The 15,971-nt window shown below is 41.4% G+C and overlaps 1 protein-coding gene across 4 annotated transcripts in view; it reads left to right on the plus strand.

Annotated features, from left to right (window-relative positions):
* The window catches only part of PCNX1 (pecanex 1), a 98,988-nt gene that overhangs the window by 2,075 nt on the left and 80,942 nt on the right, over window positions 1-15,971 (plus strand). For all 4 annotated transcript variants that reach the window (XM_026671106.2, XM_026671107.2, XM_026671108.2 and 1 more), the window contains exon 2: window positions 14,654-14,862. In XM_026671106.2, the coding sequence (XP_026526891.2) occupies window positions 14,654-14,862 (209 nt within the window). The remainder of the gene's footprint in view (window positions 1-14,653; window positions 14,863-15,971) is intronic.

The raw sequence follows: 15,971 nt of genomic DNA on the forward strand, positions 1-15,971 counted from the left end.
TTTTTTCCTGCTGCCAGTGTGTAAAAGAGCATTTCTGCACTTGTTCTTTTGAGATCCCTCTCTAGTCTCCACTCTCTCCACTCTGCAATGGGAGGAGGCTGGCTTTGTGTAGTTGGGCCTTCCATTGTCAAGGTTTTTCCACCTTTGGTCCTGGATCAGGTGGCATTGCCCCACACAGACCAGGTACGCAGTCCAGAGGTCCTCTTAGACTGTGTATCTGTGGTTAAGAGGCCTTTTGCACACTTGCAGGTTTTTGTGCCAGTTGCGCCCATTCTGGACGAGGAGGCTCTGGTCTCTGTCACTCAATCCTTTGTGACCTGTCATAATTACTGCAATTGTGCTCTACATTGGGCTGCCCTCGAAGAGCAGTCAGAAACTTCAACTGGCACAGAATGCAGTTGCATTGGTAGTAAATGGGGTCAGGTACTTGCCATATGTAACACCTCTGCTTCTTGGTTGCCAATGTGTTTCCAGGTGCAATTCAAGATGCTGGTTGTCTCCTTTAAAGCCCTTCATGGCTTGAGACCAGGTAATATGAGGGATCGTCTTCCCCTAGTTGTTTTTACCTGCCCAATCTAGTCCAGCAGAATGGGCATGCTCTGAGTCCAGTTAGTCAAGGAAAATCTTCTGGCAGTGACTAGGAGGCTTTTTTGCTGTAATGCCTATGCTGTGGAATATTGTCATTTAAGAAATTTGCATGGCCTTGATCTTGTTGACCTTTCATAAGCCACTGAAGACTTAGTTATGTGGCTGGGCTAGAGTCCAGAGTGTTTTAAGGTTCCCATTTCCTGGTTATGTTATCATTTTCAGATAATAATTTTCTTGGCTGCTGTATGTATTCATTTTTCTTTCGTATTGTACTTGTAATTCAATTGATTTTATGATTGTTTGGTGTGCAGAGTCACTTGTTTAAAATGGGCAGCCATATAACTTGAATAAATAAAGGAAAATGCATCTTTTCTATTTTTGTATTCTTTTCTATTTCTTTAACTCAGGCAGATTGTTCTTTACATCAGGCTATGCAAATGAGGCATTGAACTTTTTGACTCAGCACCTAAAGGTGATTGGCATCTGGATAGAGAGGAACAGACTTACACTGAATCTAGCAATAATGAGTGGCTGGGGGTATGAAGACCTTCTGAATCCAGAAATAGTTCATGTATAGAATGCGGTCATGATTCCCCATAATAGCAGCTTTGTAATCTGATGATTCTCTTGGATTCTTGGGTTCAGCTTAAACAGCGACCATGGCCAGGAAATCCTTTGTATAAACACATATTGTCTCTCCGTTGTGGTTTTCTCAGGATTAGAAGGCATTACACATAAGCACCAGTGTTCTTATCACTCCATAGTAGATTTAAATGAAGTGTCTTGATTTGAAGACTATCTTCTGATAGACTTAAACGAAGTGTCTTCAAATGAAGACTATCCAGAAGCTTAAACTGGTTCAATATGCACTAGTATGGGTAGCAATGGATGCACCTATAGTTGCCCACAAAACACCTTTATTCTAGAAACTGTACAGGTAGTCCTTAACTTATGAGAAATTTGTTAAGTGAGATTTGCCCCATTTTACAACCTTTCTTGTCACACTTGTTAAGTGAATCACTGCAGTGTAACACAGTAACACAGTTATTAAGTGAATCTGGCTTCACCATTAACATTGTTTGTCAGAAGATCACACAAGGTGATCACATGACCCCAGGACATTGCAACCATCACCAATATGAGTCAGTTGCCAAGCATTTTAATTTTGGTCATGTGGCCGTGGGGATGCTGCAATGATCATGTGAAAATGGTCATGAGTCACTTTTTCAGGGCTGTTGTTACTTTGATCACTAAACAAACTGTTGTAAATTGAGGACTATCTGTATTGGTTGCTACTTAGTTTTAGGAGAAATTCAAGTTGCTAGTTATGAACTGTAAAGCATTATATGCCTCAGGACCTGGTTATCTTCAAGATCATCTGCTCTGAACGGAATCTAGCTGTAAAACCAGGGGAAGAAGTTCTGCTAAAGTCTTGTCCTCAAGGGAGTCCTATTTGTAGTACACCATAGTTAGGTCTTCCCAGTGTTGACTTCCCTCCCATGAAACAGCTCACTCCCATAAATATGGACTACTTGCCTGATGAATTTTTGCAGTAATGTGAAACCTGGTTCTGAAAGAGAGTATTTGAGCTTTCATTATGCTAAGTTTTGGCCACCATTATGCGTGTGATTTTGCTGTTTTTTATAATTTTTTTACTTTGTATAAAGCTCAGAGCTGTGCATGTGTACAGAAATATCAGTAATAAACTTGTAGGGAATTACATTATCTTCCTTTATCAAAACTTGTATTTAACATACTAGTCAAATAATTATTTTGCCACTGAGGCTTACATGAAGTATATGGAATTATGAGGTCTGTTCTGTCAGATGAAAAGCATAAAGGACAATAAAATTGAATAACTTTTCAGAACTATGATTGCTGTCTTAAGATAGTCATACATATAATTCATTGTAATAGCTGCTCAAAAGCAAAAAGATTATAAATAGATTTTCAGGGGAGGAAATAATTGTTGGATAGGCTTGATTTAACAGGCAAGGCCAATGATATTAATCCTGTAGTGAGAATAGGTTGGTTAATCACACCTCAAATCATACACTGATTCTTTATAGATTGCATGTTTTGCCATGCGTGTAAGGCAGGGGTGGGCAAACTTTTTGGCTCGGGGCTGCATTGACTTTTAAAATTTGACAGACGGGCCGGGTCAGCACAAGATTTTTGGGAATCGCCCCCACCTTTCCCCCCTCTTCTCCTCCTTCCCCTCCCCTCGGAGGCCCCGAGTCAGGAGTTGCTACCACCGGCGCGGCTCTGCGCGGCTCCAGTCCCGCGTTGCCTCGGGAAGGGAAAGGCAAAAAGGAAGAGCCGTGGCGGTGCTTTGCAACGGCAGCAGCGGCACCGGAGGCTCAGGCTCAGCGGCTCCTGGTTTGCCTTTTCCTTCCCAAAGCAACGCGGGACTGAGCCGCGTGGAGCTGCGCCGGCGTGGCAACTCCTGACAGCCCCAGCTGGACACCTGAGCGGAGCCGGGTGGAACTGCCTGTTGCTGCAGCCGAGCACCGCCGGGTCCCCTCCTCCAAGCAGCCCCGCCCACCCGCCGGGCTTCCCCTCCGCTGAGTGCGGCTCGGGGCCAGCGCGAGCGCCCGTGAGTTAAAAGGAAGCCGAAAGTTGCTGGGAAGTTGCTCAGGTTTCCGAGGCTTCCAGGCTTAAACTTTGCACAGGCAAAGTTTGCAGGCGGAGCGTCTTCCCGCCGAGGAGCGGGAAGTGTTCCGCCCAGCAGGCGGGCTGCTTGGAGGAGGCGACCGGCGGCGCTCCAGGTTTCCCTCCGCCGCCGGCTCGGGGGCCAGGCGCGAGCACCCGCGAGGAAAAAGGAAGCCGAAAGTTGCTGGGAAGTTGCTCGGGTGCTGGGAGCAGGCTTTTAAAGTGCCGCCCGAGCAAAGTTTAAGCAGCCCGCCCGCCCCCGCAGGCGGAACCCTTCCCGCTCCTCGGCGGGAAGACGCTCCAGCCTGCAAACTTTGCCTTTGCAAAGTTTAAGCCTGGAAGCCCGGGAAAAAAGGGGATCGGCGGGACTCACCTTCGGAGGTCGCACTGAAGGTGATTTCGAACTCCCAGCCGAGGCCTTTGCAAAGTTCTTTTCTTTCCTACCCCGAGAGCGCTCTGCACTGTTTTGCAGCTTTGGGGGCCACACGGCACAGGGCAATATGCCACACCCAGCGATTTTTTTCAGGGCGGGCCGGATTGGACAGACCAACGGGCCGGATGTGGCCCGCGGGCCGTAGTTTGCCCACCCTGGTGTAAGGTCTATAAACCAAACAGCAGTATTGTGGTAATCACATGCTTTGCTTTCAAAGTGTTATTTATTCCAAGCTTTCTAGCTTTGGACCAGTAGAACAATTACACATAATAGCAATATTTATTTAGAGTTTGGGAAAAGAGACTATTTTAGGTATGGCTTTTAACTATGTACAGGAGTAAACTTCAAAATTATGAACTAAATTTAAAAAATGGTACCTTGGTACTCATCATTAATTGGTTCCAGGAGATGTGATGAGTACCAAAAAGGTTGAGTACCAAACAGATTTTTCCCATAAGAAATAATGTGGTTACAAGGCAGCCAACATTAACAAGTTCTAGTTTGTGTATTGAGTACCAAAAAAACAATGAGTATTGAGACAAAAATTTTGTGTCAAAATGCATTGAGTACTAAATTCTATAATCAAAGCAGTTAAGTACCAAGGTACCACTGCATTTCCTTCAAATATTAGGCCTCTATTATAGCATATATTTTGATTGATGAATGTAGGTCACCTATAATCTGGGGCCAAAGTTTGATTATAGAACTCTTTCACTCTATCAAATAGTGTAAATTTTCTTTGCTTTTTCTAGAGAAACCCTATAATTTTCTAATTAAATTACAAAATGGACAAGGCTACCTATTGAGCATATAGTTTGTTTATTTTGATTGATGCTGTTCTTCTCCCTTTTGAGAGAAATCTAATATGTACTCCAGGAATGGTTTCACCTTACATCTAGTATTATATATTTTGTATTAAACAGGATATTAAATTGGAGAAACAAAGTCCTTTTAAATGCTGATCATGTATGACTTGATCTTTTCTGTGTCAAAATAGCAGTTTCTATGTTGGAAGTCTCTGAAATGAGATTAGCACTGCCAAATGTTGTGTTATGTAGCCAATGTTCATTCTGAATCAAAATATCCTATATACAGATGTATAGTGACAGAAATGTTAAATTATTTTCTGATTTGGCTACCTTAAATGCCAGGTGTATGCTCAAACATTCTGTGCTCATTCCTCCCTTTTTGCTGTTTTTGGTTCTTCATGTAGCACAAAATAAGTGAGCATCAAAGAAGAAGGTAACCAAATTGGTAATCTGGAGTATTTACAACAGAAATATCTAAAAAAATTATATCCAGGCTTTATGGATGTGGTTTTCTTTCGCTGCTGCATCAACAGTTTTGCTTGTCTGCCACTTCCAAATACAGTACATTGAAACATTTTTTAGCCTTGAAAAGGTACAATTTTGCACATGTATGTGAAGACATATTATAAACTCATAACAAAGAAGAAAATGGATTGCCACATTAGAATTCTGTTTGGATCTGGATAATTTTTTTATATACTCCTGTTGCAAAGATGGAAGTTTTGCTGTGAATTTTGTGCATAAAATGGCATCTTAGATCTTCCTTTTTTTGCTCAATATGTGAATTGGTGTTGGAGTTGGTTTTCATGGTATGCTAACACAACTGTTGGATGGAACATAAATTTTATTCAGAAATGGTAGCCCTTATTACCCAACGAAAATTAAAATCTTGTCAGCTTCACAGAAGTTCTTGACTTTATATAACTCTGAACCATATCGCATATAGATAGAAAAAACTGAGTATGCTTTACATATTCTGATGTAGACAGGAGGGGAATTGGCAAAGAATGAGAGGAAATCATAGTCTAAATCAGGCTTGTCCAACCAGCGGCCCAGCGGGCCGCATGCGGCTCAGGTCGCCTCATAATGCGGCCCAACGCCCACCCCAACTTCATGAAAGATCCAGCGAGGAGGAGGAGGAGAGTCAGGCACGAGGCGGGCGGGGCGAGCAACAGAAAGGCGGGCAGCCGCAGCCCAAAAGTCCCGCCCGCCACCTCCTGCTGTTGCCGCCGCCGCCACCGCTGCTGCATTTGCAGGAGGAGAGGTAGGCGAGGCGGGCGAGGCGAGCAACAGAAAAGGCGGACAGCCGCAGCCCAAAGTCCCGCCCCACCACCTCCTGCTGTTGCCGCCACCGCCGCCACCGCTGCTGCATTTGCAGGAGGAGAGGTAGGCGCAAGGCGGGCGAGGCAAGCAACAGAAAAGGCGGGCAGCCGCAGCCCAAAAGTCCCGCCCGCCACCTCCTGCTGTTGCCGCCGCCGCCACCGCTGCTGCTTCTGCCCCCGTCGCCGCTGCCGCCGCTGCTGCTTCTGCCCCGCCACCGCTGCCGCCGCCGCTGCATTTGCAGGAGGAGAGGTAGGCACGAGGCGGGCGAGCTTTCTTCCCCCTCCCCCCACCCCGCAAAATTTGGCCGGAAAATTATAAAATAAAAATAAATAATTTTTAATAAATAATTAATAATAAATAATAATTTTATTTTATTATTTTATTAATTTAATTTAATTTAATTTAATTAATTATTTAATTTAATTATGTGCGGCCCAAACCAAATTTTCATCTTCTAATGTGGCCCAGGGAAGGTGAAAGGTTGGACACCCCTGGTCTAAATCTTGGAAAAAATAAAATGCTAAGAAGGTTAACAAAGAGAAATATCTATCAATGTTGCTTATTTTGTAGCTTGACATATAATGTAGCTTGACACGCAATGAAAAAAATAGCCATTGCTGGTCAAGTCGAGGATCAGTCTAAATTAATATTTTGTTTGCAATAAGTGCCTAGTCAGCTGCTTCTGAGTACCCATAGGCATAACCCAATAATAATGATATAACTAAGGTATGAGTCATCCAGTTGAGATAGGTGGACATAGAAAATAAATATTCAGATGTGTAATGTTTAGGGAAACTTTGCTCGGGAGGAGAGAGCTTCCATATATAAAGAATGGTAGATGCAACTGTTAGTGGCTGAGTGAAATTCTGTTAGGATTATTGAAAATGGTTGCCAATTGCTTTGTGTACAGTACTGAATTTTCATAAATAGAGTTTTGTCTTGATTTTTTTGGACTTCGCACTTTGATTTCATTGGAAAATACTAGGATCAGTTTAGGTTATACATTTTGGAACTGTTGTGATGTGTAGTCCTCATGTTAAAATCCAAGTGGCATATTTGGCATGAATTTTCATCAATTGTGGGACAGATAGCATCTGCATCTTTCTAGCCCGAGATAATCTTGCTGCACATTGGTGTAGTACATTATTATATGTGAAGCTATATTTGAAGACTCCTTAGAAACCTCTTTACTCAATAAACACTTAGATTAATAACAGGAATTAATTTCTCTTACAGATCTTAAAATGGCCATTTATTTTTGGAGTGTAATTTAAAGTGCTGATCTTGACCTTTAAAACTTTATAGAGCATATATGCCCATAAATTAACTTTTTTCTCTATATTAAACTATCAGTTCTATGGTCCATGCCAGAATGTTTTGCATAATATTACTTTATTGGCAATGTATGTTTTTCCTTTACTCATTCAACTTTTTAAAAACATTTCAATCTAGATTAGCTACTTTGGATTTTATTTTCCTGATTAATGTGCTCTTGTTTCTCACTTATGATTACAAACCTCATTTATTCATGTAATATCATATATTATTTCTCTCTTTTAGGAATTACACATTTTTTTCTACTTAGCAATCAGTAACTTTTTTTTCTTGATGAAGGAACTGGTCTACTTAAATTTAGAAAAGTTTTTAACAATTTAGACATTTAAGTTGAGGGATTCTCTTGAGGATTGACATTAGTAACTTAGAATATCATCTGCTGTTTTCATATAGTTCATCAGCTATTTTCATGGCTAGAGATAGCCTGATTAGTGTTCCGTGTTCAGTTTGGTTTAGAATATAACATTTCATGTGGGATATACCTTTGAAAATAGTTCTGAAGCTGCAAATTCTGTGGCTGTACGTGTTATGATTACTTGTTTCAGTTTTGAAGGAACTTTCTTTCAAATTATTGCACTTCACATTTTTAGTCCTTCCATTTAAAACTTAATTGATTTGCAGTCTAAATTAGGGGTCGCCAACCGTTTGAACCTCAAAGACCACCAAACTCATACTTTTAAATCCCGAGGACCATTAATATGATTTTTTTTAAAAAGCTAATATATTTAATATAATTTTTTATGTTACACACACACACACACACACACACACATTTAATTATAACAAAAATGTAAATGCTTGATAACAAAATAAAACGTTCCAGGCTGGAAGCCTCCCCCAACTGGCACCTTCCAAAGAGACAGAAGAGGGGGCGGTGTGTGTGTCTGAGCTGAGGGGCCTCGGGGCAACTGCTGCTGGGAGAAGCAGAGGCAGAAAGGGGGCTTTGCTCCTTGGGGGGCAGCGCCCCTTGGCTGCCACTCCAGGGGGCTTCTCAGCAGGCATCACGGCCGCCCTTAGTGATTAATTGGGGGAGGGAGGGGAGAAAGTGGGAGCTCCTTTCAGATCCCAGGTGGAGGATTGAGAGAGCTCAGATCTGCAGCCGAGGAAAAGCTGGGGGGGGGGGCTTTTCCAGCCTCACCTGGTGACGGACAAGGAAAGATGTTCCTGGGGGCACTTCGCTCGCTTTAGCACTTCACTGCCAAACCCAACCACAACCAGTGATTATTTGGGGGTGGGGGAGGGGAGAGAGAGAGAGAGAAAAAGCATCTCTCGCATTACCACAGGAGGAAAGAAGGTGAAACAAAGCTCACTCTTTCACCGAGACCTACAAAACGCCAATCTACTACGTTCTAGGAGTTCTTCGAAATCATCAAATGCTCCTACTTGCAGTTCTCGTGCCTCCTGGCTCTTCAAGGGACCCTGGAGTCAGGTCCCTGAGATGCACGCGCCAACCAGCTCCCACACATTGCGGCAACAACAGCCCCCTCTCCCAGCGCCCACTGTTAGCTCTCCCCATTAGTTTTCTAGCTTTGAATTGCTCCCGCCTCTCTCTCTTTCCTTCCCCCTTCCCCCCCCATGTGCAGGCAGCCAAGGAAAGGGAGACAGCCAGGAGGCGCGAGAAGTGTGCGGCCCATATTAATTGCTTTCGGGGCCATTTCTTCTACAGCCCACCAAAATTTTTCCATGGCCCACCAGTTGGCAACCGCTGGTCTAAATATCTGAACTATCTTCTAAATTCATCTGTCCATAACTTGAGAGAATGGAAGAATTTTCTGTTCATTATATGGGGAAAATAATTTAACATGTCAAAACAGCATTGTCAATGCCAGTGTCTTAAATATGTTATATCCTCCTACAGCATTGGTAGAAACTTTGCATGAGCATTAAAAAATGGTTTTAAGAGTTTTAAAATTAAATCTGATGTAGTTTGTTTTGATTTTGGGTGGCTTTATTGGATTACATTTTGAATTTTGGTCACTTATGCATTGCCCAGAAATCCCCTGAGGTAAAAAATATACTGTGTTTCTCCAACAATACGGCCTCCACCAATAGGAAGGCCCAGCATGTTTTGGGGCATAAAATCAAATTAAGCCCCTCCCCCAAATTTAGGCCTATTTTAAAATATGCAAAATAAGGGGAAGGGCGGGGAGACTTGCCGTTAGGAGCGCCCGGCAGGCCGAATTCCTCGCCAACAGCCGCTCCTAGCAGGCGATCATGGCCAAGCACAGAGAGCTCCCTACTCCCACCTCTGCTGCAGACACCTTTGGCACCCGCCACTGTTGCTTTCCCTTCTGCCCATTACGCCGCCACGTTTGGAGCTGCCGCTTCCGTGTTTGGAGTGCCGTCGCCATTTGGAGCTCCAAGCGCGGAAGTGGCAGCTCAAGCATGGCAGCGAGCGATCTTTTATTTTGGTCATGCGAAGTTCAGCGAGCAGAGAGGAGACTGAGATGCCTCCATCCGAGATGGCAACCTCACTAGTGGATCACAACATGGCTGGAAGCCCGAATCGGCGGGATACGATGGCGATCTTTTTGGAGCGAGAGGAAAGGGAGAGAAGAGTTGCGGCGTAATTTGCAGGAGGAAGTGGGTGTACCCACAGGGAGCCCAAGGAAGAAGGGCTGGTAGGCAACGGAGAGCGTCCGTAGCTCCGGAAGCAGCCTAGAGCGCGCCTGGGAAGAGGCGCAGATGCTGCCTTGTAGTCCCCAAGCCAACTGCGTGCGCCGCCTTTAGTTATGTGCGCTCCGCGCTTTGGACATCTCCGTGTGATCGCGACCCTGTCCTTTCCACCTGGCGCTCTTGCTGCTTTCTGGCTCTTTAGCAAGGCATCGCGATCTCCCTCTCATGCTCGCTCTGAACTTCGCGCAGACCAAAATAAAAAGATCGCCCACCGTCATGTTTGGAGCTTCCGCATTTGGAGCTTCCGCCGCCGTTTGGAGCTCCAAACAGCGGCAGTGCTCAAACACGAAGCCGGTTGCTAAAGAGCCAGAAAGCAGCAAGGGCGCCAGGTGGAAAGGACAGGGTCGCGATCACACGGAGATGCCCAAGCGCGGAGCGCACATAACTAAAGCGGCGCACGCAGTTGTCTTGGGGACTACAAGGCAGCATCTGCGCCTCTTCCGGGCGCGTCTCTAGGCTGCTTCCGGAGCTACGGGACGCTCTCCGTTGCCTACCAGCCCTTCTTCCTTGGGCTCCCTGCCGTGGGGTACACCCACTTCCCTCCTGCAAATTACGCCTCGCAACTCTTCTCTCCTTTCCTCGCTTCAAAAGATCGCCATCGTATCCCGCCGATTCGGGCTTCCAGCCACGTTGTGATCCACTAGTGAGGTTGCCATCTCGGATGGAGGCATCGCAGTCTCCTCTCTTGCTCGCTCTGAACTTCGCGCGGACTAAAATAAAAGATCGCCGCCGTCATGTTTGGAGCTGCCACTTCCGCGTTTGGAGCTCCAAATGGCGACGGCACTCCAAACACGGAAGCGGCAGCTCCAAACGTGGCGGCGTAATGGGCAGAAGGAAAGCAACAGTGGCGGGTGCCAAAGGTGTCTGCAGCAAAGGTGGGAGTAGGGAGCTCTCTGTGCTTGGCCATGATCGCCCGTTAGGAGCGGCTGTTGGCGAGGATGCAAGGGGGAATTAAGTTACCCCGAAAAGACGGCCTAGCCGTTTTTTCGGGGCTCAAAAAAAAATAAGGCCCGGCCTTATTATGTGAGAAACACGGTATTAATTTCTAAAGCAAATTGTGATTATTTTGGATTACCCTTATCTTCCTAATTGTTTATATTCTTAGTTGGACATCCCTCTTTAGAGTTAAAGCTGGTTCATTCTCCATAAAATTATTTTAGTTTTGTTAATAATTCAAGCTGTGATGACATTGTACCTGGTTTCTTGGAATAGAATTATTCTGAAAGTCTGCAAGTTCCTATTAGTTTTTTGGAGCGCTACTTTAAAAAAGGCTTTCAGTATTATTGAAGATAGGGTATTTTAAGTTATTCTTGTCAAAATACAAGCTCAGTATTACTTTTGAATTGGAACATACTGCCTGACTGTTGGTTCATGAACTTAATCAACTATCTCAGAATTTTCTCCTGGCATTACTGTTTGACATAGGTAGAACTATGCCTTGTTCACAAACATTGTGTTATGGTGCGTATTTTTATCTAAATTTTCTCTTCTAGTCATTTTGAAACTGAAGTTCTCCTTTCTTAAGTTTTCTTGAGAAAAGATTCAACAAATCTCCTAGTAATAATCTTACTCAAGCACTGATTACATGCTTGGACAGTTTCATATTATTTAGCCCTCAATTTTTTTCTTCTGCCTTATCAATCATTTACACTTGTTCTTCTATGTTTTTTTCTTATTTTAGAGTGGCTTCTACTTAAAGAACTTTTTGATGTTTATCAAAAAGTGGTATTTATTGTAAATGGACTTCTTTTTTCCAAAGACTATTATTTCCTCCAAAAATATCAACAGGAAGCTGCCATTAATTTGGTTGAATATTTTGTTGCCTCTTTCCTATTTGTTAAAGTTTGCCCCCTTAGCCTCTCTGTGATGGAATTATGAGGCAATTTTTTCTTGTATATACATTGAATTTTATAGTGTTCTCCATCATTACTTGCTAATTAAATCATTTCTCACTAGAGGATACATGAAGACTTACCTATCCTTTTAATCAAGTTAATGGCTCTTCTACCCCAGTGCATAGTCCACAAGCATTCTTTAAGGACTTGTCAAAAAGCATACATCTAAAGGTTGTAGTCCTGAAGTGGCTTTAATAAGTATTTCTGATTTTAGGGTACTTATATTATTGTTGGTATTATTTAAAAAATAAATTCTGCTGGGAGAATGTTCAGCATGTTTTCTGCACCATCAGTTATGTTTATGAACATTCTTAGGATGTATTCATTATTATAACTGAAGGAGTTGCAGCATTAAGTAAGTAGATCTCTGGGGAGTTGAGGCAATTGGGTACTGCAGTGTTTTTTCATTACCATGGTGCTTCAGGGTAAGCAAGTAAGCTTGAGCCAGTTTGACAAGGATAATTTCTTCAAAAAAAAAATTATAAGGTGTCACTCTTCCCAAAAAAGTGTTATGACACAGTGAAGTCTAGAATATGTTATATGATTAGTATGTCACATAAGCTAAATGACTAATTGCAAATATTAAAATACTAATTTTTACTCCAAGCTATCCTTTAAAAGATAAAAAGATGGCCCTCACTGTAAATCTTAATAAAAGGTGTGCTTTGTTAAATTCTAGAAACAACTCAGTATGATAAGTATAATATGACTTAATAGAATTATCAGAATTACTCTTGTTCTTCAGAGTTCTGATTCCCACAACATGTGCAGAAGAAATATAAATAGAAGCATCAATAAAGGTTTTTTAAACTAGTTTTTAAAGCAGATAGTGATGTTCCATTTTTTTCACTTGCCCATTTACCATTAGGAAATACTGCAGAATATTAAATTGCAATATGATAATTCTGACATGTAAAACATTATAAAAAAAACATTTTATACATTAAAGGTCAAGAATGGTGAAGAAAAAGCTAACAAATTCAGAACAGCAATTGCTGTTTGAGTAGAATAGTGATGGAGATTATATACAGTATTAAACATATACTTTTAAAATAGAATTATTTTTTAAAATATATTTTAAATAAACTTTTCATTATTAATTGATACTAGATGAAGAGTACAAATACAGATAATTCAGCAGTTCAATAATGTTTAATGCCTAATGCCCATATCTAATCTAACTTCCTTGCCAAACAGGTACTATTTTTAAGTTAGATCTTAAAATAGTCAGAGATTTAATTTACCATAATTTCTACTCTTCAAAGCTAATACACATTGGAACAAGTCAGGGCTCCTAACAGCCATTATCAAAACAATCGTGTCTGTATCCTATGATTGGCTGATAGGACAAAAATTAAATACTGTTACCATTCTGTTGGTCAAAGAAATGTAGAAGGCCAAAATTGTGCTCAAGATTTATCCAGCTAGAGAGTTCATGAGTATTTAATAACCTGTGGTTTTATTTGTACATAAAGATCTCTATCCTCTATTTTCCTTTAAGTCAGATAGATATTCTACTCTGATTGACCACATGGAACCTTTGTCTCAGGTAATACACTCATGACATTTGCTTATTCACACACATAACATATTCATTCACGTACTAATAAGTGTAGGTAAAATGTGCTTTTTTCACTTAGGAATGGGTGGAGGTCTGGAGAGTACATATACAGACTTTTGGGCAGGACAGTTGGTGCATACAGTTATACTGTAGCAATTATTATTTATTAAATTTATTTATGCCACCCATCTCACAGTTTCAGGCTACTCTGAGCTTACAATGTGATAAAATATGCAAATACAAAGATAATTATAAATATAAAAACAGATTAATATATAAAAAAAAATTTAAAAAGGGGGTTTGGAATGGAGAGGTGGTGGTGCCTTCTCTATTACTGCACCAACCACCTCCAGCCAGCAACTTCTATGTCAGAACTCCAAGCCAACCAGCATAGCCAAGTTTTAAGGCTTTTCCTAGTTTGTGGCTAACAGAGATGTGACAGAGCTCACCTCCTTCTAAAAGGCAGGGGCTGTGCCAGAAAAAGCTCTTCTGGATCCCACCAGCCAAAATTGGTACAGACTGGATAGAAGCATGTATACATCGTACATGGGTTTGGTGGATGTTAAGCCCTTCAGATGTGTTGAACATCAGTTTGGGAGATATCTATCATAAAAACTGCATTGTTATTTCTTAATAGCTAGCTAGTGCTTTGGACGTTGCGGTCCCTTTACTTCCTTGCTGCTTATGCTGTAGCTGAATTGTGGTTTTCAGTATCTTAAGGCATGTTGCAAAGCTTTCACTTTCTCAATTTTCCCTTTCAGTTATGTTTTAAATCACTCTCCCATGTTTGAGAATGTCCTGTTTGAGGATAGGCATGAATATGTTGACCTTTCTTAATAGTTCTCTATTTAAATTAAATTTGATGGCATTGTGCTCTGTTTCTATTCAGTAATAACAAAGATTATGTTGATTTAGTATTAGGATCTAGGGCTGATCTAGGGTCATCTCATTTCTGATCAGTTCCATAACCAGCATGATACGGACTCTTAGACGATCACTACATTTCATCTGTTTGGTTATCACTACATTTTCTGTGTGACTTGATGGCTGCATTTGTCCAGGCTGCATAAGAGTAACTGAAGTCACATATTAATATTGTCTTTTCTCCTTTCATTTTCCGTCTCAGAATCATTTTTAAAAGGAGTCTTTATCAATTAATACTCTTTTCCAGAGAAAACGTAAGTTCAAAACATAGGTTGAAAACTAACGCTTCTTTCATGTATAATGTATATTTATATTGTTAACTGTATTTTAATTACTGCCTGAATACGTTGTACATGACAAGTTGTGAATAATCAGATTCAAAGTGTATATAACTAAATGTATGAAAATAATTCCCCTAATTTCCTCCTTATATCTAATTCCTTTTCTTTTTCAAAAGGCTCTTCCTTCTTCCATGGTGATAGTAGCAATTTACTGCCCAGTGATAGCCGCTCTCTTCATTGTTCTGAAGATGATAAACTACCGTCTTCACAGAGCACTTGATGAAGGTGAGATTGTGGAGAGAAATGCCAGTGAGCATATGGACAGAAGTGCAAAAGCAGAGCAGAATAACTCTTCTACCAAGAGAAGGGACAGTAATGGACCCAGGTAAGATATCTTCAGTGTGAGACCATTTTTGGTCACTGTTTATATTCTCATAACTATTTATATTCTGAGATGATTTTAAAGTTGTATTTTTTATCCTGCCTTTATTATTTTTACAAATAATTCAAGACAGTAAACATAACTAATGTTCCTTCCTCCTCCTATTTTCCTCACAACAACCTAGTGAGCGAGTTGGGTTAAGAAAGAGTGACTGGCCCAAAGGCACTTAGCTGGCTTTCATGCCTAAAGCGGGAGTATAACTCACAATCTCCTGGTTTCTAGTCTGATGCCTTAAGCAGTGGACCTAATTAATGATTCATTCCTTGTAGGAAACATGTTTTTTTCATATTATGGCCTACCTGCCACTATACTCATAACTGCAGATTATCCATCTACTGGCTTTATTTGAAAGTCATTCTGTACAAAAGATAAGCAGATTGGTCCAGGTTCAGCCTAAACAGAGATTCAAACTTTCCCTTGAAACAAATTTGTATGAAAAGTTTCATCCTCATTTTAATTTCCTGCCTGTAGGACATTATATCCCCAACAACAACTTTCCTTATTCCCATGATTCAAGAAGATAGACAAGTTGGGTGAGGGAGAAACCGACACCCTTATTTACATACTGTGTCTCTTCATTATTCAGTGCTTATAGCAGTTGTTCCTTGCTTTTAGTTATCCTCCAGAGCACAAAGCATGATCATTTGTGCTTTGTCAGCTCACATAAGGACTTATGCAATGTATTCTACATAAGGCTGCCCCTGAAGAGCACCAATAAACAATAATCGTTGAAGAATGTGGCAACGTAGGCAATTATGAGCATTTTTCATTTTGCACATGTTACATCTTTGTTCTACGACTTGTATTAGCTTTCAGTAAACAAAGTGCTGGTTGCTACCTAAAAAGCTCTTTATGGCATGAGGCCAGGATATTTGAAGGACCACTTCTCAATGATTGTTTCTACCTGCTCTATTAGATCTGCTTGTAGGTACATGCTTTGGGTTCAGTCGATTAAAAAAAGTCATGGGGGGGGGAGCAGTACCTTTATATGTAATTTTATATTGTCTTTTCTTTGGAACACCTTACCACTTGAAATTAGCTTGACCCCATAC

The sequence above is a fragment of the Notechis scutatus genome, chromosome 1, assembly GCF_049901735.1.
Source record: "Notechis scutatus isolate UNSWTSFEM ecotype Mainland chromosome 1, rNotScu1.2, whole genome shotgun sequence".
In the NCBI taxonomy this organism is placed as follows: Eukaryota; Metazoa; Chordata; class Lepidosauria; order Squamata; family Elapidae; genus Notechis; species Notechis scutatus.